This window comes from Pagrus pagrus, assembly GCF_965226575.1.
Source record: "Pagrus pagrus genome assembly, contig: HAP1_SCAFFOLD_115, whole genome shotgun sequence".
Taxonomy (NCBI): Eukaryota; Metazoa; Chordata; class Actinopteri; order Spariformes; family Sparidae; genus Pagrus; species Pagrus pagrus.
The window spans coordinates 122,382-149,919 of record NW_028175348.1 but is presented as its reverse complement, the minus strand read 5'-3'; the positions used below and the strand labels follow the sequence as shown (position 1 = coordinate 149,919).

At 45.1% G+C, this 27,538-nt stretch overlaps 1 protein-coding gene and 1 long non-coding RNA gene across 4 annotated transcripts; one reads left to right on the top strand and one right to left on the bottom strand.

Annotated features, from left to right (window-relative positions):
- Positions 1 to 1,231: 1,231 nt before the first annotated feature.
- LOC311253991 (uncharacterized protein) lies at positions 1,232 to 23,044 on the bottom strand. Of its 3 annotated transcripts, none has more exons than XR_014622132.1 (4): positions 5,269 to 6,942; positions 3,972 to 4,117; positions 2,738 to 3,849; positions 1,232 to 2,432 (listed from the first exon to the last, which is right to left on the bottom strand). XR_014622132.1 is itself a non-coding variant. In XM_084384419.1 (4 exons), exons 3-4 carry the CDS (start codon positions 2,888 to 2,890, stop codon positions 1,905 to 1,907), a joined length of 624 nt encoding a protein of 207 aa, XP_084240545.1. In that variant the 5' UTR covers positions 2,891 to 3,849; positions 3,972 to 4,117; positions 23,032 to 23,044; the 3' UTR covers positions 1,232 to 1,904. The 3 variants fall into 3 exon arrangements, 2 of the variants coding, with proteins under 2 accessions (XP_084240545.1, XP_084240544.1); XM_084384419.1 differs by lacking the exon at positions 5,269 to 6,942 and adding an exon at positions 23,032 to 23,044 and having other exon boundaries at positions 2,795 to 3,849; XM_084384418.1 differs by having other exon boundaries at positions 2,795 to 3,849; positions 5,269 to 6,919.
- On the top strand, positions 22,231 to 26,024 carry LOC311253992. Its single transcript, XR_014622133.1, has 3 exons — positions 22,231 to 22,302; positions 23,742 to 23,885; positions 25,867 to 26,024. It is a non-coding gene; the product is annotated as an uncharacterized lncRNA (long non-coding RNA).
- The last annotated feature ends 1,514 nt before the right edge of the window (positions 26,025 to 27,538 follow it).

Sequence of the window (27,538 nt, the reverse complement as noted above, 5' to 3'; positions counted from 1 at the left end):
AGATCTGGCATCAAGCCGGCACTTCTTGTCTATTTCTGACAAGGCAAATAGTATGTTAACCAGATGTGGGCCAAGTCTGGCAATGATGATACCGTTTATGTGATGGTACGCGATACATGGGCCAATTGTGTGTGAGTTTATTAGACCCTAGAGTGACTTTGACTAGGGTCAAAGGGGACTATTTAAGGTTAAAAAAAAAAGGTTTTACACATTTGAATTGTTTTTTTTTTAAGTATATTTTTGGGGCTTTTATGCCTTTAATTGATAGGACAGTTCAGAGAGTGACAGGAAATGGGAGGCAGAGAGGGGGAATGACAGGCAGGATAGGGCCGCTGAATGTGGGATTCGAACCAGGGCCGCCTGCTCTACACATGGGGCGGGTGCTCTACCAACTGAACTAAACACCGCCCCAACACATTTGAATTTTAAAAAGGCAGGACAGTCCCTTTTCTTTAATAAATGATCAAAGCTTTGTCCGAGAAGGCTGAAATCCTGACATGGCCTCTGCAGTTTGTAAAGTCCCCAGCCCATACAACCTTCAGAAACTTGAAAGGTCATCCTGGTGCATGTGAGGTCTTCAAATAAACCCCTTTATTTTTATAAATTTTCACATTCTAAAAGACTTAAAGAGCATATTGCAGGTTAGACCCCCCCCCTTAAACCAATGCTTAGAAATATAATGTAGGAACAAGTTTTTCTTAAAATTATATTTATAAATATAAATTTATAAATAAGACTTCCGTTTTTGGGAGAAAATTTTACTTCCGCATCGAAAAACCCTTAACGGAAGTGACGTAGGCAGAGGGAGAGCGGTCGGTTTGAACAATAGGAAAACAATGGATTGTGGTGCTGGTTCTGACCCCGAGGGAACTTTACATGTGTATAATTACAAATACGACAGACCACAACCGTATAACTAGGAGTCCATTATGCACATTAGAGAGCAGAGAGACACCAGGAGGAGAATTGATGGCCAGAGGAGAGAGAAATTGAGCTGTGGTGTCAGGACAGTCAGTGCAGAGTTGGTCAGAGACTGGTGGCTTAGCTTACTGTATACGCATTAGCTACGGATATGCTTACATCACAACATCGTACAGATTACTACCATGTATCATGCAATAAAAAAACTAGTATTGATTATCTAATACATGTCGGAGTACTGATACTTACCAATGACAGAATATATAGAATATTTAGATTGACTACAGTAACATTATGACACAAGTTTGGTGAGAGAACATACATTTTATTAAAAACTGACTCATGAAAGTCATGACGTCAATTCTTCCCCTCAACAGCCAGCAGATGTCACTATTTTGACTGTATCGAATGCTTCGAAGCAGTGCATCATTTTCCAGGCAACTTTGTCAAAGTGGTTCAGTGCTTCAGAAAGCTTCGGTTTCACCACCACTAGGCAAAAGTTGCAATGATGGCTAAGGTGACCCATTCAATGGGTAAAATAATAATAAATAAAAGTCAGATAGCCAGCTTTACAGTGTCACATTTCATTGATTAATTTGGTGTTCCTGTTCAACCACTAGATGGCAACACCAGACATAAAATATTCATACTATTCAGTATTTTTTGTATAGCTAGGCTATTTAAATGTCTCAAATACAATAAATTTGGTTCCACAATAAAACACACATTAACAGATACATTGTCATCTAATAGTTTGCCCATGAAATCACATTTAGCACAGTCTACAATTTATAGCCATCATGGATGCCATAGCGATAATCAAATCAAATTACACTATCATCAAAACTGTAATTAATCAAAATTTTCCAGAACATATTCAGTTTATATTTGGCTGGCAATATGCAATCAATACAACTATTTACAATTCAACATTTGGAGAGTACAACATAACACAACTCACCATTTAAGAACACACTCACTCATCACTTGTATTGGAATTTAGCTCGCCTCTCTTTCAAGCAAGCAAAGCGATCAATCACCCTCTCATTGAAATCAGGCATGTTCCTGACAAGTTCCCTCTCCATGGAAAGCAGGCCCAATGCATTCAGACGTTCCTGTCCCATTGTATTTCTCAGGAATGTCTTGAACCTCTTTAAGGTGGAGAAACACCTCTCAGCTTCAGCTGTTGTCATTGGAGTGATTATGAGGATGTTCAACAGCGCCACAGTCTCAGAGAAGGTTTCCTGGAGGTTGTAGCTCTGTAGAACCTGGTACAGAGCCAGTGCACTGCAGGAGCCCCTGAAGTCTGGACTTTCGTAGATGAGAGAAAGCTCAGTCCTGAGCCTCTCCTTGTGTAGCATGGGGTATGCCCTCATGGTGGTATTCAGAGCCTCTTCAGGGAATGTTTTCAGATGCCGGTCAAACAGCTCTGCCTCTAGCAGCACGGCACTCACAAGGTAGCTGGTGAAGGAGAACCTGTCTTTGGCATGGCCCAGGATTGTTTCACAGATCTGTTAAAATGATAAAAATGTATAGTCAGTAACACACAATTGTAAAAAAAAAAATTCTACTGGTGTTGGCATGAATGTGGCCATGATCTACTGTATCTACTGTCTCACAGTTCCAAAGTATGCATTTTATTATTCATGCAGACTTATTACTGTATCCTTGTGTGAGTATAATGGACAAGTAATGGGTGAGTAAAACAAATGACTACCATCCATTACTGAATTACTGAAAAAGAGATTGTGACTTTATCACTTGGTTCCAACACTTGAGTATGCCTACATCATTGGTCAGTAGTGAATGCAGATACCTCTTTTGACAGCCTCTGCTACTCTTGTTCATAAGGCTCTCCTTGATCTTGTGGTACCTGGTGCTTCTTGCTGCTGCTGTTGAGAGGAGCTTTGGTCCCTGAAGGGAGACAGATCAAAAGTGTGAGAATATGATGACAGTATGTCAATGCCATTATCAATAATTACTCTCTTTAAAAAAAACAGTAATACTAGTAAGTAATAAAAAATTGCCGCGAAACTCTTTCATTCACCAATATTTTGTTATGATACGCTAGTGCTATTCCCCTCTGAGTCCGGGGGTTAGCGGTTATCAACACCCGGGGTCTGTAGGTTGACCTACTGACCTCTGACCTGGACGATATCATCTCCGACCGCTGCCCGGCTCATTCTGATAATAATCATTCCGCTTCGGCATTCGGGTCCATTTTTAGTGCAACTAGCCAGAGCTTTAGTAAGTCTAGGTTGCGGAGAGGAAGCTGAACTTCGTCCAGCTGCTCATTTTGTTCAGACAAGTCGGACACACGCAGAAACGAACCGTAGCATTAGCGATAGCAACAAGGCGCGCCGCAGTCGGAGATGACATCATCCAGATCAGAGGTTAGTAGGTCAACCTACAGACCAACAGCTAACCCCGGACTCAGAGGGGAATAGCAGTAGCGTATCATAACAAAATATTGGTGAAATTAACGAATTTTGCGGCAGATAATGTGTTATTTAGAGGCTACATTGCACTGCCCTGTGTACTTGCATTATACAGATATACGCGGCTCTCAGCTGGATCTAATTTCGTTGGAACGACTTGTAATGACACCAAAGTTATCTGGGTGAGTAAATGATCGTATTTTATGCTAGAAATAAGGTCCAGATTGTAAAAAACGGTTATTATCCATTAATAATCAAAAGAAATATACCATCTGACCCATTTAAAAAAAAAAAAAACAGTGTTATGAGTATGAAAAGCCTCAGAGTTATCAATGTCCTGTATCAAATCATGAATGCTGGCAGTGAATATGCCAACAGCTTCCTCCTTGTTGATCTTCTGGAGGGATCTGGAAAGGGGAGCCGCAGCAGACGAGGACAGGACAGTGCTGCACTCTCGCACTCTCAGAGAATCCATGAGGAGCCAAAAATGCTGACAGACATGAAAGACATATGTGAAAGGCAGAAGATCACAGTACATAAATAACACAAGATATACAAACTGAAATACAAGTTATGATACTTTTTCATCAGAAATCACAAGAAGACCCTTACCTGCTTTATTTTTGCACAAGTTCCCTCCTGCGTCTCAATGTTTCTTTCCGTTGGAGTTACTTACTTCAGTTTCTCCACAACAGGCTGAGCAGTTAGTAAATAGAGACATAAGCTGGCTTTGGCACACAATGAACTTGTCAGTAGCCCTGAAAAAAGAAAATTACCTATTAATTTGCACCATGACACATCTTGGGCTGTGCCTGGAAAGCTAGGATAATAAGAGGTCAATCTTTATACAAATATGTAACTTAATACATTCAATGGTTGGTTTACTACATATACCCTTGTCCAACCTGCAATCCCATACAACAGCTCTGTCACAGAATGTGTTCAAGTGTGTTAAAAATGGAGGTCAGATAGTGTTGGAGTTGTACCGCCTGTATGCATATAGATAGCATATATAACTCGAAAAATTGTATTTCCTGCGAAAATACAGCGTGAATGCTGACGGCTGAAGTGATTTCGGAAATCTGCTGAATGTGCTGGAAAACACTTGCCTAATGCATAAAAAATGCATACAACTATGAGAATGAATGGTCAAGAATTTGCAGAAAAAGCTGTCTTTTTTCAAAAGCTGAAAAGTCAAAGGCGGAAAAGTAATAGGTTCAAAGAGCTTAAAAAGCTGAACATTTTGATAATTGGATGGTTTCTCTAGCTGAACATGAAGCTGAATATTTGAAAAGGATGAAAAGGCTGAAAAGCTGAAAAGTAATAGGCTGAAAGAGCTTAAAAAGCTGAACAGTTTGACAGCCAAACAGTTTCTGTAGCTGCATATGCTGGAGCAATAGCAGAACCAAAGTTGAAAATGTCCCCATAAGAATGAATGGGAAAACACCTCCCAAACTCCTGCAGGTTTAGAAAAAAGTGTAATGGTTATGGCCAAAATATGTATACAGTGAGTAACAGGAGACATTGCTGAACCATGTGATGTCTTTTTTATTTCTGTAAAGTGAAAAATGAGGGAGCCAGAGCGAGAGACAAAACCGGTACCGTCTGCTCCACTCCAGAAATTTAGGCTCAAAGTTAACACTGCAGCTTATGGGGGAGTTGCTGGAGTGCTTGTCGCTCGAGGGCTTCTACAGCCAAAAGTTTAAGTCCTACATCTGAAATAAGAACATCACCTGAAAGCCAACAAGATTTCCTACATTTCTATGTATATATTGTCTATGTGAAGTAAAAGCTGTGGGACCCAAATCAAGATGAAGAGAGTTTTTTCTCAAGTTTTTGCAGCTGCTCTCCACTCTAGCGATGATGTCACCCACTCTAGCTCACGCAAATGTTATAAAACAAGACTTACAAGTGGCTGTTCACGTTCAGCTGAGTCTCTGTCTGATCCGTTACTGTCTCCTGCCGGGGCGGCAGCACCAGCAGCTGCTGACAGACAGCGGTCCGGATGAGGCTGTCGGCACCGAAGGCACCGCACCGCACCGGGGGTTGGAGGGGAGAGGGGGGCGGGGGGTCGCACAGTTCTTGCTTCGGAATCCCAGTTGAACTCCATCAGATCGCTGGAGTGATAATCCTCTGGTTTAAACTGAGCGACACACAACCGAGTTTTTCGTAGCTGACGCAGAGGTCAAGCCCCGTCTCTTCAGCTGCACAACACGCACCCAGGCACGGAAGATAGCACCGTTTTTTTTCTGGTGGACCGGTGGACTCGATGTCGTGACAGGCTGGAGTTTGTGAAACCACCACAAACTGAATAATTTACCATGTCCATGATAACGCAATCCAAACCTGCTGTAAACACACTGACTCACGATAAGACGACCGCTCTGACAAATAGCCATCTGCTCCCACACTAAGCTATGGCAGCTGCTAGCATACAACTCCCTCTTGTGACGTAATATGACGCGATGTTGGAAAAAAAAAAAGAGAGAGACAGAGAGAGTTTTTAGGCGCTGTGCTCACTTTTTCGGTTAAATTTGTGCTCTTGTGTCTTGAAAAAACATTTCAAATCCTCACTCAACTTTTCAAATGGTATTTTTCACACATTACATTTATTTTGTAAACCAGTATAACCTGCAATATGAAAAATCCTTAGGCACACTTGTATTGGGGGGTCAACCACCGTGCAAAATTTAGGGTCTCTAGGGTCAAAGGGGGCCATTTAAGGCCAAAAAAGACATGTAAAACTGTTTAACAAAAATATCAAAACTTTATTCTAAATGAATACGATTTGAGTATGTTGCTCAGCTAAAATTGTAATACAAGAACATTTTGGTCCCATAATTGGAGCGTTCTTCGCTTTCCTAGTGGCCAGCAGTTGTGAGCTTTTGGAATAGATAACAAGTTTCAAGTCATTCAGTTTGTTGGAATGGTGAGCCTCATTTGGTTTAAAAATGTGAAAGTTTGAAGGCCCGCCTACCAAAAAGTAGATGTTTAATCAAAGCCAAACCAATGCTTATCTACTCATCTGGGGCTACAGAACAACATATCAAAAGCTCAGACTTCCACGACCTCTATAAAAAAAATGCTATAAATTTGTCAGTATGTCAGAGGGTGTAACACCCTTGGGTTTTTGAAAAGGACCTTTTTTCTAAATGACTTATATTTTGCTTTCGTATTCTTGTGTAGGGGCCCCAAGACAACCTCCATGCAAATTTTGGGGTCTCTAAGGTGAAAGGGGGCTGCATGGCAGCCAAAGAGACAGGGGGTATTAAAGGTGAAAAAACAGGATTGAAGGGATTTAGCCAGATTTTTATGTTGCTCACTTATAAGTGTCATACAAAAATATTTTTGTCCCATAATGATTAGAGCTTTCTAAAGCTACTTAGCTTTCCTATTCAAAACACTCTGTACACATTCAGGATGACAAACTCTGTTATTCCTCTTAATCTGCACACAAATGCACCAGTCTGCTTCGAGTCGGATTATGCTGACCACTGGGGCATACCTTTTATGCAAGAGTGTTACTGTTCTGTGCATGTTTAAAATACTTTTATTAAAACATGTTACTGTATATCCTACTGTATAGCCTCCCCTTTCACCCCCTCCATGCCCCCGGCTTTACTGTGCGGTCCCGGCCGGTGGAGCCCCCGCTGCACCATCCACCGGGCCGCCGGTAATGCTCCACTGTCACACCAACTGGGGTAAAAGTCCTCGCAGACATTTCATGGGACACATAAATAATCAAAGTGCACGTGCAGCTAGTGGAAACGAGCCAGGAAAGAGCATGCATGACAGCGTGACGTGAGCATTTCCTCAGAATGATTGACATGTTGGAGGACAAATAAGATGATCCACCCGGGGTGCTGCATTTGCAATGTTATAAAAGGTTGGCCACCAGAAAAATATCTATGACCCAGTAGGATTACAACCTATATGGACAAGCAAGTTAATTTTTTGCTGGAAATCCAATATGGCCACCACAATATTAGCCCCTGTATAATTGAGGTGAATAGGGCAAAAATTTAAACTAAGAGATATATCCATGAAACTTCACAGGTTGATCACTGACATGAATAAGAACATCCTTTGTATTGGAGGTTTCCATGAATATATATTTAAATATGCAAATAGGGCATTATTTGATTACATTTGCCTTAGCCTAACCCTAACACTGTAAAGTAACTCGGATTAATGGGTAGTCGGACTTTTGGGTGGTCGGACTGACGTATGCTCCCCCAATTCTGTATGGAGGCAATTTCCCGAGCAGCATCAGAAATCTCTCTAGTGAGAGGGAGAAGACAGACTTCAAAGCTAAGGCTGTTAAGAGAGGACTCAGGGTGGGGGAGGGGATGCCACCATAGGATGCCACTCAACAGGCTTAGAAACTGACCTTCAGTGTCACTACAATGAGCTGCCAGAGCTAAAATATCAGTCTTTCCTAAATATTGTCTCAATATTCAGCCTTCCATGATAAGTCATTTCTTACAAGTTACAAAATTTAATAGAAAAGAAAAATTCTAATTGTATTTTTTATTTTATTTTCAATAGTAATTTAAATATACATATCTGGTATAAAATATGTGAAAATCCCTATTAAAGATAAACAGCATTTAAAAAGTTCAGACTTGTGCTGCTCTGTATCTCAGATTGAATAAGTGCCATACTACATGCTCCTCTGAAAGTTCACAGTCAGGTCAGGTGCAAGTCAGGGTGGGGGAGGGGAGCTTTCAATGCACCTGCACCTCCAAACTCCCTCCAAAAACACTGCTGCGTTCAAGGCAGGCAGGAATTACTGATTTCCTGGAACTGAATAAATAATGATTATTAATACATGTTTAACTTCTTAATCCCTTTATGATTTGAAATTATTTGAAGATAAAAAAATATTTTAACTCATTTTTACTAATCAAAACCATCCCATGGCTTGCATGACTGAGAATATTAAGATTATTTCATTTTTAATAGGCAGTTTTCGTAGTATTCACTCTGCTTAAAACTATATTTGAAGTAATTATTTAATATGGGAGTAATTACCTCAATCTGTAGTATTTTTGCATTGAAACATTTGATAAAAGTTTCCTTTCAATTTGAGGCCATAACAGTAGTGAAGTTTCCCACTGCCTGTGAATGCAATCGGAGAAGCGGATCGTGCAGAGAAGTTGACTGAGGACTGGAGGTATGTTTGCGATACTATTTTTTTTAAATTAATTTTTGCACGTTATCTTGTCGACATTCAAATTACCCCATTTACTAAATGTTTGAAACCTTAATTACTATCGTCTATTGTATCCTCGTAGCATGAAGTCCGCGAATAAAGCCAAGCCGTATTAGGTCGATTGTAAAGTTACAAAATACATAAATTACGAGATTGAAACAAACAGTGAAAGTGATTCAGATTTTAATGATTAACATCTGTGATAGACTGCCATGAGCTGTTCTGATGGCACAATCCTTTGTGCATATGGTGGCATGCAAGGTTAGCCACAACCACTAGCCACAGCTGTAGTCACCATGGATTTTATTTCAACCAGTATGTAACAAATTACATTTCCATGCTCAACGCTTTTTTTTTTAATGTCGACTTACTCGATTGTGATTTTATACAAAGACGTATTGAAAATGTCAAGATTAAACTCTGCAGGGGACGTCAGCGCCGTTTTGGGAGGAACGCGCATAGTCAAAAATGACCTCCTAGTGTTTACCAAACCACACCTTGACCTTGTTGGAAAGCGTCATGAGGTCAAAGAAAGATGTGAATGAGAATTCAAAAGGACTGAACTGTCTGCGGTGCTCAGAGAATCCGACTACACTATGTCTTCGGGTGTTATTGACATGGTCTGCGAAGGAACAGAAGCACATGGCTAATTCATATGCAAAATAATGTCATCAGACTGTTCGGACCTTCTCTTGAATTATAAACTGTAATTATAAACTTGAGAGGCAGAAGAAACTTTCCTGGAGAAATATACTTAACCATGGGCGAAACTTTAGTTTCAGAAGTGGGGGGGACACAAGTAGGAACGGCAAATTTGTGTACGCATAGCGCGTGTTGTGTTCTGTAACGCTGTTACGTTGGAGTGTCACTAGATGGCACCACTGAATAAGACAGGACTATGTATGTAGGTGAAGAGAAGAAGAAGGAGCTGTTGTTATGAAGCTGTACTTCCTGCTGAAGATGTTGAGTAAAGTCCCTTGAGCTTACAAGTTGGTTTTCATTCTTCACTACACCACAGTGCGCTCGATTTCTGCCTGCGTAGAGCTTAAATCATGCCATTTCTATTTAACCCTAGCCTACTATTTTGTCATTAGCCATACTGCCAGTGGCGGAGCGTGGGTCTCAGCACAGAGAGGGAGGAGCATTCTCGATGGGCCCTTGTGATAGTTATTTAAACATTGCATTTATTCCATTATTTAAACATGCTAGTCACACTAAATATTTCTGCAGAAGACAATGCCACAGATCACCCCCTCTGACACACACACACACACACAGGTCACTGTCTGAGTCAGTGGCTACCATGTCTAAGCCATGTAGCTACCATGTTAATTGTAGACTGTCTGTGTCCATTTAATGTTTGTGTTGTACCAAAGACATGGTAGCTACTGACTCAGCCAGACATCAACCTGCTTGAGCTTTCAGCACCATAGACAGTGTTGGTCACAGACTGACAGTCAGACACAAATCAACTCAACTCAGTAACCAATCACACAAGCAGCTCCATGGCTCCATGTTGTCCCTGTGTGATGTTCAGGACAGGTGAGGACAGTCTGAGGACAGAGAGCTCTGAGGTTGAAGTTTATAATTATGAAATGCACCGTGAGACTGTGACAGGTCTGTACGTCTTGACCACATGTCAGCTGTTCAGCTGTAGTAGAGGAAACTCCGCTGTTCTCAGCTCCACCGCAAGGAGCGCTTTTATTTTTATTTTTATTTATTTTTTTAATTTAGCTCCGGTAGCGACCCGGCTGAAATGCATGAGGATGCGCGGATCCGGTGTATTTATCAAGGCTTGGTCATCCTGCTGAGGCACCGGGTTGGTTTGAGCTGCGTTCATGAAGCCAGTCTTTAATCTCGCGTCTCCAACTTGTTCAGAACGCTGCTGCCCGATTTTTAACAGGCACGTCCAGGTGTGAACACATTACCCCTGTGCTGTCGTCACTCCACTGGCTTCCAGTTCGTTTTAGAATTGATTTTAAACTTTTATTGTTTGTTTTTTACTCCATTAATGGCCTGGCTCCCTCCTACCTGTCAGAGATTTTAACTGTCCGCGATCATGGCAGGGCCCTCCGTTCTTCCGGCCAGCTCCTGTTAGAGGTACCAAGGTCAAGACTTAAACAGTGGGGCGATCGTTCTTTTGCTGTCACAGCTCCCAGGCTGTGGAACAGACTGCCCCCTGACATTCGCACCACTACTGACCTCAGCCTTTTTAAATCGAAGCTGAAGACACACTTTTTTAGATTGGCATTTAACTCTGACTAGGGTAGTCCTGCTCTTAGGTGTACTTATTTTGCCTGTTTTTTACTTAATGCACTTTTGGAGGGCCTTTAACACCCTGCAGCACTAGTAGTACTTTCTTGTGTTTTCTTGCAGCACTGTAGCACTTTCCTGTGTTTTTTATGTATTGCTTTTATGTATTATTTTATTGTTTTGATGTAAAGCACTTTGGGTACCGTCTGGCTATTGTAAAGTGCTATACAAATAAAATGTGATTGATTGATTGATTGATTAAGTTAGAGGCTACTTTCAAACTCGTTACTCACTGGTCGTCAGCGTTTTAGCGATCGTACAGCCTGAGGCCAGTATACAACAGGTAACGGTGTTGTTGTCTCTTTTCACCTCCTCTCTTCCTTGTGTGATCAGTGCGCTGCATACACGTTTTAAACAGAGATGGCTAAGCGCCTGGTTTAACATATTAGTTAGCTAACGTTAGCTACAATAGTGTATAGAGTAAAGTTAGAAATACCAGTAATGACTAATCAACTCACATTTTCTTTCTTCCTTTTTAGTCCCGTTCCAAATAAGGACTTTAAGTTGAGCTGTCGGCTCCTTTTCATCTTTTTGCTGCTGTGCCGCGTCCTGTCTGTGTCTTTGATTGAGCACGTAGTGTGAGGGGGGCTTCCGAGCGGTCAGTTTACGCAGGGTTTCTTGTTGTTTTGCAATTACAGCCTGTGCCTACTGTTAGTTTTCAAAGTGTAAAAAGTGGGGGGGACAAAAACATGATTTTGAAAAGTGGGGCGGACATGTCCCCCCTGTCCCCAGTGGAAATTGCGCCCTTGTCTTCATAGCAAACAAGTTTTTACCTGGAATTTAATTCATTAAGGGTGAAAACTGGCTTATGTCAAAAATGAGCCTTTCAGAGCGAGAGGAGCCTATTTTTGTCTAAGCTGCATTTCACTGAAAAAAGGTCTTTCAAAGAAGTTTTCTAGCCTGAACAGGTTGAATTTGGATCTTCTTCATGGCAAAGGAGTTTTTACCTGGAATTTAATAGATTAAGGGTGAAAACTGACTTATGTCAAAAATGAGCATTTCAGAGCGAGAGGAGCCTGTTTCTGCACTGTACAGTAGCCTAAGCTGCATTTCACTGAAAAAAGGTCTTTCAAACAAGTTTTCTAGCCTGAACTGGTTGAATTTGGATCTTCTTCATGGCAAAGGAGTTTTTACCTGGAATTAAATTCATTAAGACTGAAAAGTGGCTTATGTCAAAAATGAGCGTTTCAGAGCGAGAGGAGCCTGTTTTTGCACTAAGCTGCATTTCACTGAAAAACGGTCTTTCAAACAGGTTTTCTAGCCTGAACTGGTTGAATTTGGATCTTCTTCATGGCAAAGGAGTTTTTACCTGGAATTTCATTCATTAAGGCTGAAAAGTGGCTTATGTGAAAAATGAGCGTTTCAGAGCGAGAGGAGCCTGTTTTTGCACTGTACAGTCGCCTAAGGCTGAAAAGTGGCTTATGTGAAAAATGAGCGTTTCAGAGCGAGAGGAGCCTGTTTTTGCACTAAACTGCATTTCACTTAAAAAAGGTCTTTCAAACAGGTTTTCTAGCCTGAACTGGTTGAATTTGGATCTTCTTCATGGCAAAGGAGTTTTTACCTGGAATTTCATTCATTAAGGGTGAAAACTGGCTTATGTCAAAAATGAGCATTTCAGAGCGAGAGGAGCCTGTTTCTGCACTGTACAGTAGCCTAAGCTGCATTTCACTGAAAAAAGGTCTTTCAAACAAGTTTTCTAGCCTGAACTGGTTGAATTTGGATCTTCTTCATGGCAAAGGAGTTTTTACCTGGAATTTAATTCATTAAGGGTGAAAACTGGCTTATGTCAAAAATGAGCATTTCAGAGCGAGAGGAGCCTGTTTCTGCACTGTACAGTAGCCTAAGCTGCATTTCACTGAAAAAAGGTCTTTCAAACAGGTTTTCTAGCCTGAACTGGTTGAATTTGGATCTTCTTCATGGCAAAGAAGTTTTTACCTGGAATTTAATTCATTAAGACTGAAAAGTGGCTTATGTCAAAATTGAGCGTTTCAGAGCGAGAGGAGCCTGTTTTTGCGCTGAAAAGTGGCTTATGTGAAAAATGAGCGTTTCAGAGCGATAGGAGCCTGTTTTTGCACTGTACAGTCGCCTAAGGCTGAAAAGTGGCTTATGTGAAAAATTAGCGTTTCAGAGCGAGAGGAGCCTGTTTTTGCACTAAACTGCATTTCACTTAAAAAAGGTCTTTCAAACAGGTTTTCTAGCCTGAACTGGTTGAATTTGGATCTTCTTCATGGCAAAGGAGTTTTTACCTGGAATTTAATTCATTAAGGGTGAAAACTGGCTTATGTCAAAAATGAGCATTTCAGAGCGAGAGGAGCCTGTTTCTGCACTGTACAGTAGCCTAAGCTGCATTTCACTGAAAAAAGGTCTTTCAAACAAGTTTTCTAGCCTGAACTGGTTGAATTTGGATCTTCTTCATGGCAAAGGAGTTTTTACCTGGAATTTAATTCATTAAGACTGAAAAGTGGCTTATGTCAAAAATGAGCGTTTCAGAGCGAGAGGAGCCTGTTTTTGCACTAAGCTGCATTTCACTGAAAAAAGGTCTTTCAAACAGGTTTTCTAGCCTGAACTGGTTGAATTTGGATCTTCTCCATGGCAAAGGAGTTTTTACCTGGAATTTAATTCATTAAGGCTGAAAACTGGCTTATGTCAAAAATAGACGTTTCAGAGCGAGAGGAGCCTGTTTTTGCGCTGTACAGTAGCCTAAGCTGCATTTCACTGAAAAAAGGTCTTTCAAACAGGTTTTCTATCCTGAACTGGTTGAATTTGGATCTTCTTCATGGCAAAGGAGTTTTTACCTGGAATTTAATTCATTAAGGGTGAAAAGTGGCTTATGAAAAATGAGCGTTTCAGAGCAAGAGGAGCCTGTTTTTGCACTGTACAGTCGCCTAAGCTGCATTTCACTGAAAAAAGATCTTTCAAACAGGTTTTCTAGCCTGAACTGGTTGAATTTGTGTGGCGGAGCGCTGTTGAACGCCCGTCATTTCCTGACCGGCTCGCTCTCTCTCTCAGAGAGTGCCGGTGGGGCGCCTCATTGTTCCGGCAGAGCCAAGCTCCTTATCACCTGTTTCCCCGCCGGCCGCATGTCGCGGTCCAGCAGTGACATAAACTTTTTACCCTGAACTCTGTTCTCCCCTCCGTGGGTTGTCGAGGGTGCACACTCGGCGCCTACGCGACACGTACACACACACACACACACACACACACACACCTACACACATGCTCACCTGCTGTTGCTGCGGAGGTCTGTCTCGGGTTCACGGGCCGAACCGAGGCAGTTCCGGGCCACGTCATAAGTAGCGCACTGTGGCGTGCTTCCATGGGTCAGGCGACCATGGACTAAACTATGTGTGTTAATTGTTTTGAAATATTGTTAATGTATGTGTTCTGTGGGAAAAGTGGCACAGCCATATGAGGGGTTATTAGTGCCACAGTACTGGGGTTATATTTAAAGGGGTTCTGTTAGTTTTGTGCTTTGTTTCCCAGTTTATGTTTCTTAACCCCTGTGTTTTGTTAATTGGTTTGCCCGGGGGAGGGGCCAAGGGGGTTTTTAAAGAGAGCTCGGCTCACTTGAAGGAAGGATTCGGCTGAGTGGCATGTGGATAACAGTTGCTGCCTGTTCCTTGTAAATATTTTTTTTACTCTGTCATATTGTAAATATTCCTGCGTTTTTTTTGTTGCTTTGCCACCTGTGGGTATTTTTGTCTTTGGGTTTTTGGTGTAATAAAAAGAAAATCACCAAACTAAAGTTTGCCGACTGGGCCATCATCTTTCCAAACCAGCGTTTCAAAGTATCGAACCCCGACATTTGGTGTCAGAAGTGGGATGGCCAGTCGACGAGGGCGCATCCGGTACACAGGAAGACGGGTACTGGGTTGCGCTCACAAAAGGAGGAACCAGTGCAGGACAAAGATGGCGAGGAGGGAGCCTGGTCCACAGCCGAGGAGGACGAAGGGGGTGCGGCGGCCCCAGTCCGGCAGGCCGGCCCTGGAGCTCCAAGTCCAGGAGAGGAGCTGGTGGCGGTCATGAGGACCTTCCTGGAGGGACAGCAGAGAAGAGAGGAGGGGTTCCTGGCAGAGCTCAGGGGACTCCAGGCTTCGTGGCCAGCCCCGCAACTGGATCAGGCAGTGGCAGGGCCGAGGCCGGTAGCACCTGTCCCTGCACCTGGGTCCCTATCACCATCTGAGAGGTCGCTGATGAGCCTTAGAATGGACTTACCTACACCTGCTGCACCGCGCCGCAGTTCACCCTTAAGGGCGGCAAGGTTTGGGGTGAGCAGTGGGACAGAACCTCCGAGGCCGGAGAGCAGACCCTTTGGTGACCCCAAGATTCCCCAGTACCTGGCTGGGGAGGACATTGGAAATTACCTGCTTCGCTTCGAGTGGATTGCCAGAACGTGTGGTTGGCCAGATGGTGAGTGGGCGTGTCGCCTGGTGCCGCTACTCACTGGGAAGGCGCTAGAGGCGTACACCGCTATGGACGAGGAGAGGGCTCATTCATACCCGGACCTGAAGGCGGCACTCCTGACCAAGTTTGACGTCTCACCGGAGACGTATCGCCAGCAGTTCCGGGCCATGGCAGTTCCACCGGGAGAGAACCCAACAGAAACTTACCACCGCTTAAAGGGTCTCTACCGTCGATGGATTCGGCCAGAGCAGCATACCAAGGAGCAGATCGGTGAGCAGGTCATCTTGGAGCAGCTGCTGCGAGTCTTCCCAACAGACATCCGCACCTGGGTGAAGGAGCACAAGCCAACGGATGGGTTAGCTGCAGGCAAGCTAGCGCTGCAGTACCTCAACGCACGGAGGGGAGGCCCGCCTGCTTATCACGGTGGTCCCAGTCGCCAGGTTTCGTCGCAGCCCAGACCAGCAGCCAGAGCCAGCCAGCATCCGCCTGGAGAATCCCGGCCCACACCTCGCCAGCGCAGCCCCGGTAAGGAGTTCATCTGTTTCTACCGCCAGCAAGCAGGGCACAAGGCTTCGTTGTGCCCCATCAGAAAAGCTAAGCTTAGCGGGGCATGCTACACTCCTCGGGCTGAGGTTGCAAGTGCTGGGGGAGGGCAACAGCGTTTTAAGGACGTTACCATTAATGGTGAGTCTGTGACTGCTCTGGTTGACTCGGGGAGCTTCCTGACGCTGGTCCGAAGGGAGTTGGTGCCAACGGGCGTGGTGGATTATAGCAGACAGGAAGACATTTTGTGTGTGCACGGGGACAGCCATTCCTACCCCACAGCTGAGGTGACGGTGGTGGTGGATGAGCAACCTTACCTGCTGACGGTCGGGCTGGTGGAAAGGTTACCTGTTGCTGCTATCCTGGGGTGGGACTTACCTGTGCTGCTGGACGTGCTGCTGGAGGCCGGCCCCAAAGACAGTGACCTGGGGAAGGGTTTGTCCGGTTATGTGATCACCCGCACCCAGGCCAGGGCGGGGGTGACAGCCGACCCAGGGCCGAAAAAGGGGCCCGATCCAGAACTCTTTTCAACCCTGGACAGCAGTTTGTTTGAGGGGCCCATGAAGGGGCCCAGGAAGTCTCGCCGCCAGCGGCGGTTTGAAAAGGGGCTGAAGTCCCGGGAGCCGGACTGTGCAAAGGGACTGGCAAAGGGCATGTGGGAGGTGCCAGAGGACATTGGGGCCCTGCAAAGGGAGGATGGGACTCTGAAGTCCTTGTTCGCCAAGGTGGTTGGGGGGCTGGATATGTCAAAAGGGGAGAAAGAATGTTTTGTTGTTGACAGTGATGTTTTGTATGCAGTGGCGGAGGGGGTCAAACGCCTTGTGGTTCCTGTGTCATGCCGGCCGATGATAATGCACCTGGCACACACCTTGCCTTGGGCAGGTCATCTTGGCCGCAACAAAACCTATTTGCGCATATCCCCCAGGTTCTATTGGCCTTCCATGTATGTTGATGTGCAAACCTTCTGCAAAACCTGTCCCACCTGTCAGAAAACTTGCTATGTCTGCCAGTCCGACCGAGCCTACCTACAACCCCTGCCCATGATCTCCACTCCGTTTAGGCGTGTGGCCATGGACATTGTGGGCCCATTGGTGAAGAGCAGTGGGGGGCACCAGTACATCCTGGTGCTCTGTGACTACGCTACACGGTTCCCAGAGGCTTTCCCCCTGCGCACGGTCACTGCTCCTGCTGTTCTGCGTTGTCTTGTTCAGTTGTTTTCCAGGGTTGGTGTACCGGACGAGATCATCACAGACCAGGGGACCAACTTCACCTCCAGACTCCTGCAGCTCTTCCACCGGCACTGGGGATTTCGGCGATCAAGACCACCCTCAGACGGACGGCCTGGTCGAGCGCTTCATTCAGACCCTGAAGAAGATGCTGCAGAAGTTTGTGGCCGACACTGGGAGAGACTGGGACCAGTGGCTGCCCTACCTGCTTTTCGCCTACCGGGAGGTTCCCCAAGCGTCCACAGGGTTTTCCCCGTTTGAGCTTCTGTATGGCTGGGAGGTACAGGGGCCATTGGATCTGCTGCGGAAGACCTGGGAGTCTCCCGCAACCGGCACCAGTGACCGTGGTGTGGTCCAGTTCGTGCTGGAGATGAGGGACCGGTTGGCAAGGTACCGAGACGAGGCCGAGGTCAACCTTCGTGAGGCCAAGCAGACCCAGAAGGCGTGGTACGACCGACAGGCCAGGCACAGAGAGTTCCAGCCTGGCCAGAAGGTCCTACTCCTCCTGCCATCCTCCAACAGCAAGCTGCTGGCCAAATGGCAGGGCCCGTACACCGTCCTCAGGAAGATGGGCCCGGTGACCTACGAGATCCACCACCCGGACAAGAAAAGGGCAAAGCAGATTTACCACGTCAACCTGCTGAAGGAGTGGAGGGAGGCTCGGGTTCCCGTGGCGTCTCTGCTGGTGACGGCGGTGGACAGCGCGGGGGAGGAGGAGTCTACCCTCGCCGACCTGAGCCAGTCTGCGGAGCCTGCTCTCGGGCACCTCTCTGCCGCCCAGTCCAGCCAGCTGTGCCAGGTGTTCCAGCGGGTCGCCAAGCTCTTCGCGGCCAACCCGGGGAAGACTGACCTCGTGGAGCATGTGGTCCGGCTGAAAGACAAGGGGCCGGTTCGTCAGAGGGCCTACCGGGTGCCCCAGCACCTGGTGGCCAAACTTCAGAAGGAGGTGGAGGAGATGCAGCGCTTGGGGGTGATCGAGCCGTCGCAGTCTGAGTGGTGTAGCCCGGTGGTCATTGTGGGGAAGAAGGACGGTTCCCTGCGCATCTGCATGGACTTCAGGAAGGTCAACGCCATGTCAGAGTTCGACGCCTACCCGATGCCCCGGATCGACGACCTGCTGGAGAGGATTGGTCGGGCTAGGTTCATCACCACCCTGGACCTCTGTAAAGGGTACTGGCAGGTACCCCTGGAAGCGTCCAGTCGTCCCTGCACAGCGTTCCAGACACCTGCTGGCCTCTTCCAGTTCACGGTGATGCCCTTCGGCCTACATGGAGCACCAGCAACTTTCCAGAGGCTGATGGACCGTGTCCTGCGGAGGTGTGAGGACTGCAGTGCTACCTACCTCGATGACGTGGTCATCTTCAGTGCCACCTGGGAGCAGCACCTGCATGATCTGGAGCGAGTCCTGGGCCAGATCCAGCAGGCAGGCCTGACGCTGAATCCAGCCAAGTGTCAATGGGCCTGGGAGGAGGCGAAGTACTTGGGGTACCGGCTTGGACGAGGGGAGGTCCGACCACAGGTGGACAAGGTCGAGGCCATCCGTAGCTGCCCACGCCCTCGCACGAAGAAGGAGGTGAGGTCCTTCTTGGGCTTGGCCGGCTGGTACAGGAGGTTCGTCCCACAGTTCGCCACCCTCGCAGCACCTCTGACAGCACTGACGGCGAAGGACCAGAGCAACCCGGTCATCTGGAACGAGGACTGCGAGGCGGCGTTCCAAGCTCTCAAGGCCTGTTTGTGCTCTTCGCCAGTTCTGAGGAGCCCTGACTTCAGCCAGCGGTTCCTGGTTCAGACCGATGCCTCAGCGGTGGGACTGGGGGCAGTCCTGGCCCAAGGTGAGCCTGGTGACGAGCGACCGGTGCTGTACCTGAGCCGGAAGCTGCTGCCACGGGAGACCAGGTACTCCACTGTGGAGAAGGAGGGCCTGGCCATCAAATGGGCCCTGGAGAGTTTGAGGTACTACCTGCTGGGGAGAGAGTTTGACTTAGAGACTGATCACAGGGCTCTGACCTGGATTAACTCCATGAAAGACCACAACAGTCGTCTCACCCGCTGGTACCTCTCTCTCCAGCCGTTCCAGTTCCAGATCCGACACCGAGCGGGCAAGACCAATGTTGTGGCAGACTATCTCTCCAGGTTGCCGCACATCGTCAACCTCGGGGAGGAGGGGGATAATGTGGCGGAGCGCTGTTGAACGCCCGTCATTTCCTGACCGGCGCGCTCTCTCTGTCAGAGAGTGCCGGTGGGGCGCGCTGCGCCCTCATTGTTCCGGCGGAGCCAAGCTCCTTATCACCTGTTTCCCCGCCGGCCGCATCTCGCGGTCCAGCAGTGACATAAACTTTTTACCCTGAACTCTGTTCTCCCCTCCGTGGGTCGTCGAGGGTGCACACTCGGCGCCTACGCGACACGTACACACACACACACACACACACACCTACACACACGCTCACCTGCTGTTGCTGCAGAGGTCTGTCTCGGGTTCACGGGCCGAACCGAGGCAGTTCCGGGCCACGTCATAAGTAGCGCACTGTGGCGCGCTTCCATGGGTCAGGTGACCATGGACTAAACTATGTGTGTTAATTGTTTTGAAATATTGTTAATGTATGTGTTCTGTGGGAAAAGTGGCACAGCTATATGAGGGGTTATTAGTGCCACAGTACTGGGGTTAGATTTAAAGGGGTTCTGTTAGTTTTGTGCTTTCCCAGATAGCATACGGATGTGGGCCACTTCAGGCAACAATCCGGCACTGTAGGCATTCTTCTGGCCCGCACAAAACAGATGTGAGCCTAAACTGGCCCATGTGGTAAATGCTACATTCGGCCCTTATATCACAAAACAGATATGGCCCATCTTTGGCAAATACGTGGCAGAGTAGGGAATGGTTATTCCTTAAGTGAACCAAGGCTGGGCCACATATGGTTCAGCACACGTGGCCCACCTTTGCTGAAACACATTTGGGCCAGTTTTGGGCAAAAGACGGCAAATTAGCATCGACTAATCTGGATGTGAGCCTAAAGTGGCCAACATATGAGAAAATACAAGTGGCCCACCTTTGCTGAAACACAATTGGGCCAGTTTTGGCCGAAAGACAGCAAATTAGCATCGACTAATCTGGATGTGAGCCTATGTGGCCCACTTATGAGAAAACGCATGTGGCCCACCTTTGCTCAAACACAATTGGGCCAGTTTTGGCCAAAAGACGGTAAGTAAGCATCGACTAATCTGGATGTGAGCCTAAAGTGGCCCACTTATGGCTCCACACACGTGGCCCACCTTTATTGAAACACATTTGGGCCAGTTTTGGCTGAAAGACGACAAGTTAGCATCGACTAATCTGGATGTGAGCCTAAAGTGGCCCACATATGGTTCCACACAGGTGGCCCACCTTTGTTGAAACACATTTGGGCCATTTTTGGCCGAAAGACGGCAAGTTAGCATCGACTAATCTGGATGTGAGCCTAAAGTGGCCCACATATGGTTCAGTAACATTGTGGGGTCCATACTTTGTGAAGTACAAATGTGCCAGGACAAGAAAAGACAAGACAAGTTAAGTTAAGTTAGTTTGCTTCTCTCATTGAACCGCTGTCCACTATTCAGGGTATAGGGGATAACAGGACCCAAATGCAGACTCAAATGGAACAGTTTATTATTTTAGAAAGAGGTAAATAAACAGGTAATCAAAGTCCAACAGAAATAAAGTAGCAACAAAAGAGTCAACGAGCCTAAGTCTCGGACAGGGGAAAAAACAAGGAATCCAAAGTGCAAAGTGCAAGTAGATATTCCTTTTTCGGTGGAAATGTTCCATGATGGGCATGATTGGCAATGTTGCAGCATGAACGACCTGCAATATTGATCCTTCACTCATTCTGGAAGAAGCTCGCCACTAATGGAGCCCCCGTCCAGCTTCTTTGCTGGAGCTTGAAGCAGTTAGAGGACTGAAGACCTTTAGGCCTGAACTGCCTTAATTGTGTTCTCCACTATGGAGGTGAGAATTTTATCCAAGCTAATGTCTATCATGAACAACACATCCCCATGGCAAGCCCGGATGTTGCACCCATGATACAAAGAGAAACAAAACCGTTCATAAAAATCTGAGAGAAAAAAGTTAACACAACAAGCGGATGGTGAATTCTGAGAGTTGTTATCCGTCTGATACCAGCAGGAATTACATACAGTAGGCATAGTCAAGTTTAACTTGTTCTTCTCTTAGTGCAATATTATCTGTCAGTATAAATAATATGCTGACTGTGATGAATTTGTTGTTTGTTGATCAAAGTTAATTTATAAAAATATATATATATTGACCAACAATTCTGTGTTTTCTCTGATTTGAGTATATGCATTTTCATGTGTGGCCAATGGAATGTCCTTCCAGAACTTATTCTATGTACAAATCCCTACATGTTCTCATGCTTGTCAAAGCGCTGGTTACTGAGGAAGCGAGTTTGCACACATTGTTGAGTTACATGTGTGTATACGTGTCTGGTTATTAATATGTGTATGAATGTGGTTATTAGAGGAGGATAGTTGGACTGTTATCTGTTTGAATGTGTGATAAGAGTAAGAGAGAGTATGTGCTGCTGTGCACTTCATGATTTGGTGCTCTTGTTCCCTGCTTTTACTAGTGTATTCTGTCTATTTTTAAAATATTATGGTCATCATGTCACTCATATTTCAATGATTTTAATACTGTATCTGCTTTAACTTTACCTGCCCAGGGACTACAGGCGGAACTATAACCTGGCTCAAAGCATCTCTTCTTGTCTTACAAGATTAATGTTTTTTTGTGCATTGTCCCTGTTTTAAATAAATAAATTCAATTCAATTCATTAAATTCACAACATACTGTACATTCCTTGACCGAGTGTGCCAATAAGAGCATAGCCTAGGCCAAGAGTGACAGTTCATTTGTGAACAGAAACCGCTCCCACCTGCTCTCTGTGTCACATAGAAAATGACTGGCAGGTCGACATTGGAAAATGTATTGACCTACATTTACCTGAACATATCACCCACAGTGACAGTGTTTTTTTTTTTGTTTTTTTTTTTTTATTAAGTCAACGCTATTAAGTCTGTAAGGATCGTATCTTTATTCAAACTCTACTTTCCGTTATGTTTTTTTCCGCTTTAAGTTGGAGTTTTCCAAATTACGAGTCTTTTGAATGCATCATATTCGAATTGACGAAAGGGAGCAAGGGAGCAAAAAGTGCGCGAGCCGGAGATCGAGGAGAGAAGTCACGGTGAGGTGAGTCCCTGAACGAAAAATAAATGAATGAATTTCTGTGGGAAACATTCAGCTCTTATTGTTGGAACTTCACATTGTTTTGTCAGGTTGCCAGTGCTGCGAAAAATGTTAGCTAGTTAACATTCAGTTTTTATACAAGGTTAATATGACCAGGCAGCAGGGCTCGAAATTAACGATGTCCCGGCGGGGACCATAAAAATTCCTGCTGGGACACACTTATATTTTGTCCGGGACAATTACGGGACAGTGAAAAAAAAAATGTCAAACGCTCACTCTCAAACAAAATGCTCAATTCCCTCCTCCGTATATCATTGCATTTCCCTGAGGTTGAGGACTATAATGCAGAGCAGGCAGTTGAGAAGTGGTGGCAAAGTGGTCAGAGAACATGCCGACCCATGTTCAACGACTCTGTGTGAGACAAGAAAAATAAATCTCTGTGGCAGTGAACTTTCCCTCCAGAAAACAGCATCCCTCCCCGCGAGTGAAATAGTCAGACAGCGTCCTGTTTACTGATGGTGATTATGTAATTTTGTACGAAAAACGTAACTTTGTCACTTTCCAGGATGTTTGGTGGGTCAGGATCTCAATCACAACACATTATAACAGCATCCATATGATTATAACAGTCAGAGGGTACATGTTTAAACACATGCCGCTGAAAGCCCCACTAGGATTCAGAGAAGCACAGTACAGAAGCACAGAATGTGTTGCTGCCGTTATTACTGGTACCGGTGCCGCGTCGAGTCTCCCTGATCCTCTCCCCAACACACAGCCGCTTCTAGCCGCAGCGGCAACCTGAGCGGGGTCGCTCTGCGAACTACGGCGCCGCGGAGCTACAGGCCCCGGTCTTCCTACTCCTCTCCCCCACATACAGCACCCTGTGCTGGGTCGCCCAGAGCGACGAGTCTCCCTCCAGCTCTGGAGCTCTCCACGGTGCTGCTAATGGCGGCTTCTCATCGTCTTTCAGACCTTAGACCATAGCTTTAAGTAATACAATTAATTAAAAATGCTGATAGTCTAATACTCGTTATAAAATACTTATAATACAACAACATATACACCCAATCACATTTTATAAGGCACCAGTTTAAAGCTGCCATTCTTAAATTGCTCTGTTTGCTTTGAAGAAGACATACTCTGTGCCGAAATGTCAGCAACCTGCACCATAATAAAAATATCTAAAACTATGTGCTTCACCATCTTCTCCAGCTATTTATCTGCCCCCTGCTCTAAGATGCACCAGTCTGCAATCAGTTCGTCAGCTGAAGGCGAGAGTTTTCCTCCTACAATTTTAGTAATTGGCTGGTCATGGCTAGACTGTTTTCAAACTACATTCATTGCTGCCCAACTATGGGCAGGATATAGCATGTCATGCAGTTAGCCATTTCTCACCATTGTGTGCAATCTATCCAAAGCTTTACAGTTTTCTAAATTTTTAGGAACGGTCAGAAACAATCAATTGACGGCCACTGCAACAGACCAGGAGGTGGAGGCTTATATAAAAAGGTGGCTTCATCTCGCTGGAGACAGGGATGGTGGGAGGAGAGAGAGAGAGGAGAAAAGGCGTGCCACACAGCTCGCACGTAAGTCAGCTACAATACCTATTTTGCAATATATGTGTGATACTGTTCTACAGCAGAAATCAAGATGAAGCTGTCAGCATATGTAAAAAAAAAACGAGCGCAAAGTACAGAACAAATCTCCCCAATTCTAAATGAGCAAATACAATTAAAAAAGGCAGTGTTGTGATTTTTGCCATTTTTTCCGCTATGGTCACTTAGGAATTAGAAGCTTGTTCAGCCACCATGCAGCAAGCATAGCCATTTTCTTGTAAATGTAAAGATTTCACTTGGCAGTGGTGGGACAGTAATGTAAACTGTAACTGGAATTGTCACCCATTGCCTTTCTTAAAAGCCAGTACATGGGTCTGAAAAGTAGGGAAATCACATTTCAGTTAGAAACACATCTTTAATGAAAACTGTATTTGACTTTAGTATAATATTCTATCTACAAAATAAATTAATGAATATGAAGCAACAGCTGAAATATATTTTTAAATATATTAATATTACATGCCATCTCCCTGCTAAATTGAGCTGGAATGAAAGAACCCCCTATCAAACACAAAAACATACTTCTAATGTTAACATGAGTGGATGAAGTTTTGAGTCTTAAGATGTGGTCTTATCTAACCTCAAACTTTTCCCTTTACTGCTGCATTCATGGTCTTCAGCTCCACCATGTGGGCAGGTCTGATGTAACTACACAGCGATTGTGTGAGTGAGGCTAGCTGACTCATTGTCATCTCAGACTTGATATGTGATAGGTTTAATATGTAGGATGGAGTTGCTTCCAACTGAGAGCCTCAGCCATGTTGCAATGGAATATAATACTTACCTTGGCATAATATATAAAGAATAAACCAGGACAGAGAGACCTCACCTCAACTTTTATCCCAACTCTCTCCTCTTGTGAGGGCTTTTAGATCTGAGTATGGCCCCAGTGTTCCGCCAGAGCACCGTGCCATAGCACACAGACCTCTGGTCCAGTAAATGTCCAGTTTTGTGGATACCTATTACGCACCACCAGACTGACAGCTATCTTGGGGGTCCCCATGGAGAGTCATTAAAGAGGAAATATTCAAGATTTTTACCTACTTTTTACTTAAAGCAGAAGTAAGCGATCCGGTCGTTTTGGCTAACTTCCTGTCAGCGGATGGAGTTAGCAGTCCCCGCCCTCTTCCCTACGTCAACACATGCGCGTGCATCCCTTGGCTGCACACACAGAGAGGACCGCCCCTTTATGCCGTTCTCTCTCCTCATTGGATAAAGGTTGTAGGATACAAGGAAAGTTTTCTCCTCGGCTTACAGCAGAGCAGGGTGACTGACAGACCCGTGTTTCGGACCAAACACTCTATATAAGTGATTGCTGTCGGAAGATATAACTATATAAGACTTATATTAACACAAACATTCCGCTTACTTATGCTTTAATGAAACAGCTTCAGAGTAATGTTGCTGGCTTGTTCCAGGGAGAATGGAGGCTCTCTGCCTTCCACCTAGCGTCACTTGGCTGAAAACCAACCTTGTAAGATCAGACCCTCCGACCCAGTATCCCAGCTCTCGTGCTGGCAGCATCATGACACACCAAAACACCCTGTATCCATTATCTTTTTATGAAAGGATAGAACCACACAAATACACACATTGCAACATGTATATGATATGCTCCATTAATTGCATTATGGCTGGCTTCAGTGAACCAACAAATGCTGAGGAAAGGTTAGCAAAATAGCAAAAAATCAAATGGCTGTGCACTATTCCCCTTTAACATGAAGACAAACTCAAATATACATTATGTTTTATTACTGTAACTTCAGGTTAAATGTGAAGTTTGTCAGAGTGTTTGATGAACACAATATTGTATAACTTTATATCACTTTACAGGGCCTTTTTTGTTTGGTCTCCTGATAAGGTTTTGTGTTTTGCACTGCAACCATATACAGTAACCACAGTACTGCTTTACTGAGTCAACAAAATATGTTCTTTTGTGCATTTCTTAAAGGGCCAGATGAAGAGGAGACAATGGTGGGGCCATGAGTGAGCGTGTTCCGCAACAGTGTTCCGCAGTCAGAATTTTCATGTTCATCTTCATGTTTGTTTTGTTTGTGTTGTGTTGTTGTTTGTGGCACATGTTAAAAAAATAAAATAGTTCTCTACTGTTCACAAGTTGTTTCTCGTGTCTGGTTTTTTCTTCAATTCTTCAGTAGGTATCTTCATCTTTGACTGAGACCAACAAGACTGGACCATTGCCACCATTTAACACAGTATCTGGAGGTACCATAATGACATGTACAGTAGCCACAAATTCAGACCAGTTCTGGTTTATTTATATGATGTGTTCATATTTGACATAGAACTTTGTCATGGTTTGGTTGTGACTCCAATGTGTACAGGCTAGACAAGATCATAGACTGTAAACCAGTTCTGATGTATTCAGCTCTTGGTTAATATGTAGCATTATGACTAGGCTGTGGGTCATATGTGAGAAACAAGTGTGGACCACTCATGTCATTCCATGTGGTAGGTGGGTCAGAATAAAAATGCATAGTGGCCCAAATTTGGGTGAGTGCTGGTTTATTTGGTCTATTTTTGGCTGACACTTGGCACTGTGTTGGTTTGGTTGTGGCCCACTTCTGGCAAACAACTGTGGACCACATTTGTGCCATCATTCCAAGTGGTATATGGGCCAGAATAAAAATGTACAGTGGTGGCCCACATTTGGGTGAGTGCTGGTTTATTTGGTCATGGCTGACATTTGGCACTGTGTTGGTTTGGTTGTGGCCCACTTCTAGCAAACAGCTGTGGACCACTCATGTGCCATCATTCCATGTGGGATGTGGGCCAGAATAAAAATGTACAGTGGTGGCCCACATTTGGGTGAGTGCTGGTTTATTGCGTGTCGGCTGACATTTGGCACTGTGTTGGTTTGGTTGTGGCCCACTTCTGGCAAACAACTGTGGACCACCCTTGTGCCATCTTCCCATGCCGTACTTGGGCCAGAATAAAAGTGTACAGTGGCCCACATTCGGTTGATTGCTGGTTTATTTGGCCTGTTTTTGGTTGACATCTGGCATTGTGATGGCTTGGTTGTGGCCCACTTTTGGCAAACAGGAGCGGACCTCCCAAGTGACATCATTCCATGCGGTATGTGGACCGGATGAACATGTCAGGTGTGGGCCAGATATGGGCCAAAAGAATTTTGCTATCTGGGTTGTTTCCCAGTTTATGTTTCTTAACCCCTGTGTTTTGTTAATTGGTTTGCCCGGGGGAGGGGCCAAGGGGGTATTTAAAGAGAGCTCGGCTCACTTGAAGGAAGGATTCGGCTGAGTGGCATGTGGATGACAGTTGCTGCCTGTTCCTTGTAAATATTTTTTTTACTCTGTCATATTGTAAATATTCCTGCGTTTTTTTTGTTGCTTTGCCACCTGTGGGTATTTTTGTCTTTGGGTTGTTGGTGTAATAAAAAGAAAATCACCAAACTAAAGTTTGCCGACTGGGCCATCATCTTTCCAAACCAGCGTTTCAAAGTATCGAACCCCGACAATTTGGATCTTCTTCATGGCAAAGGAGTTTTTACCTGGAATTTAATTCATTAAGGGTGAAAAGTGGCTTATGTCAAAAATGAGTGTTTCAGAGCGAGAGGAGCCTGTTTTAGCACTGTACAGTCGCCTAAG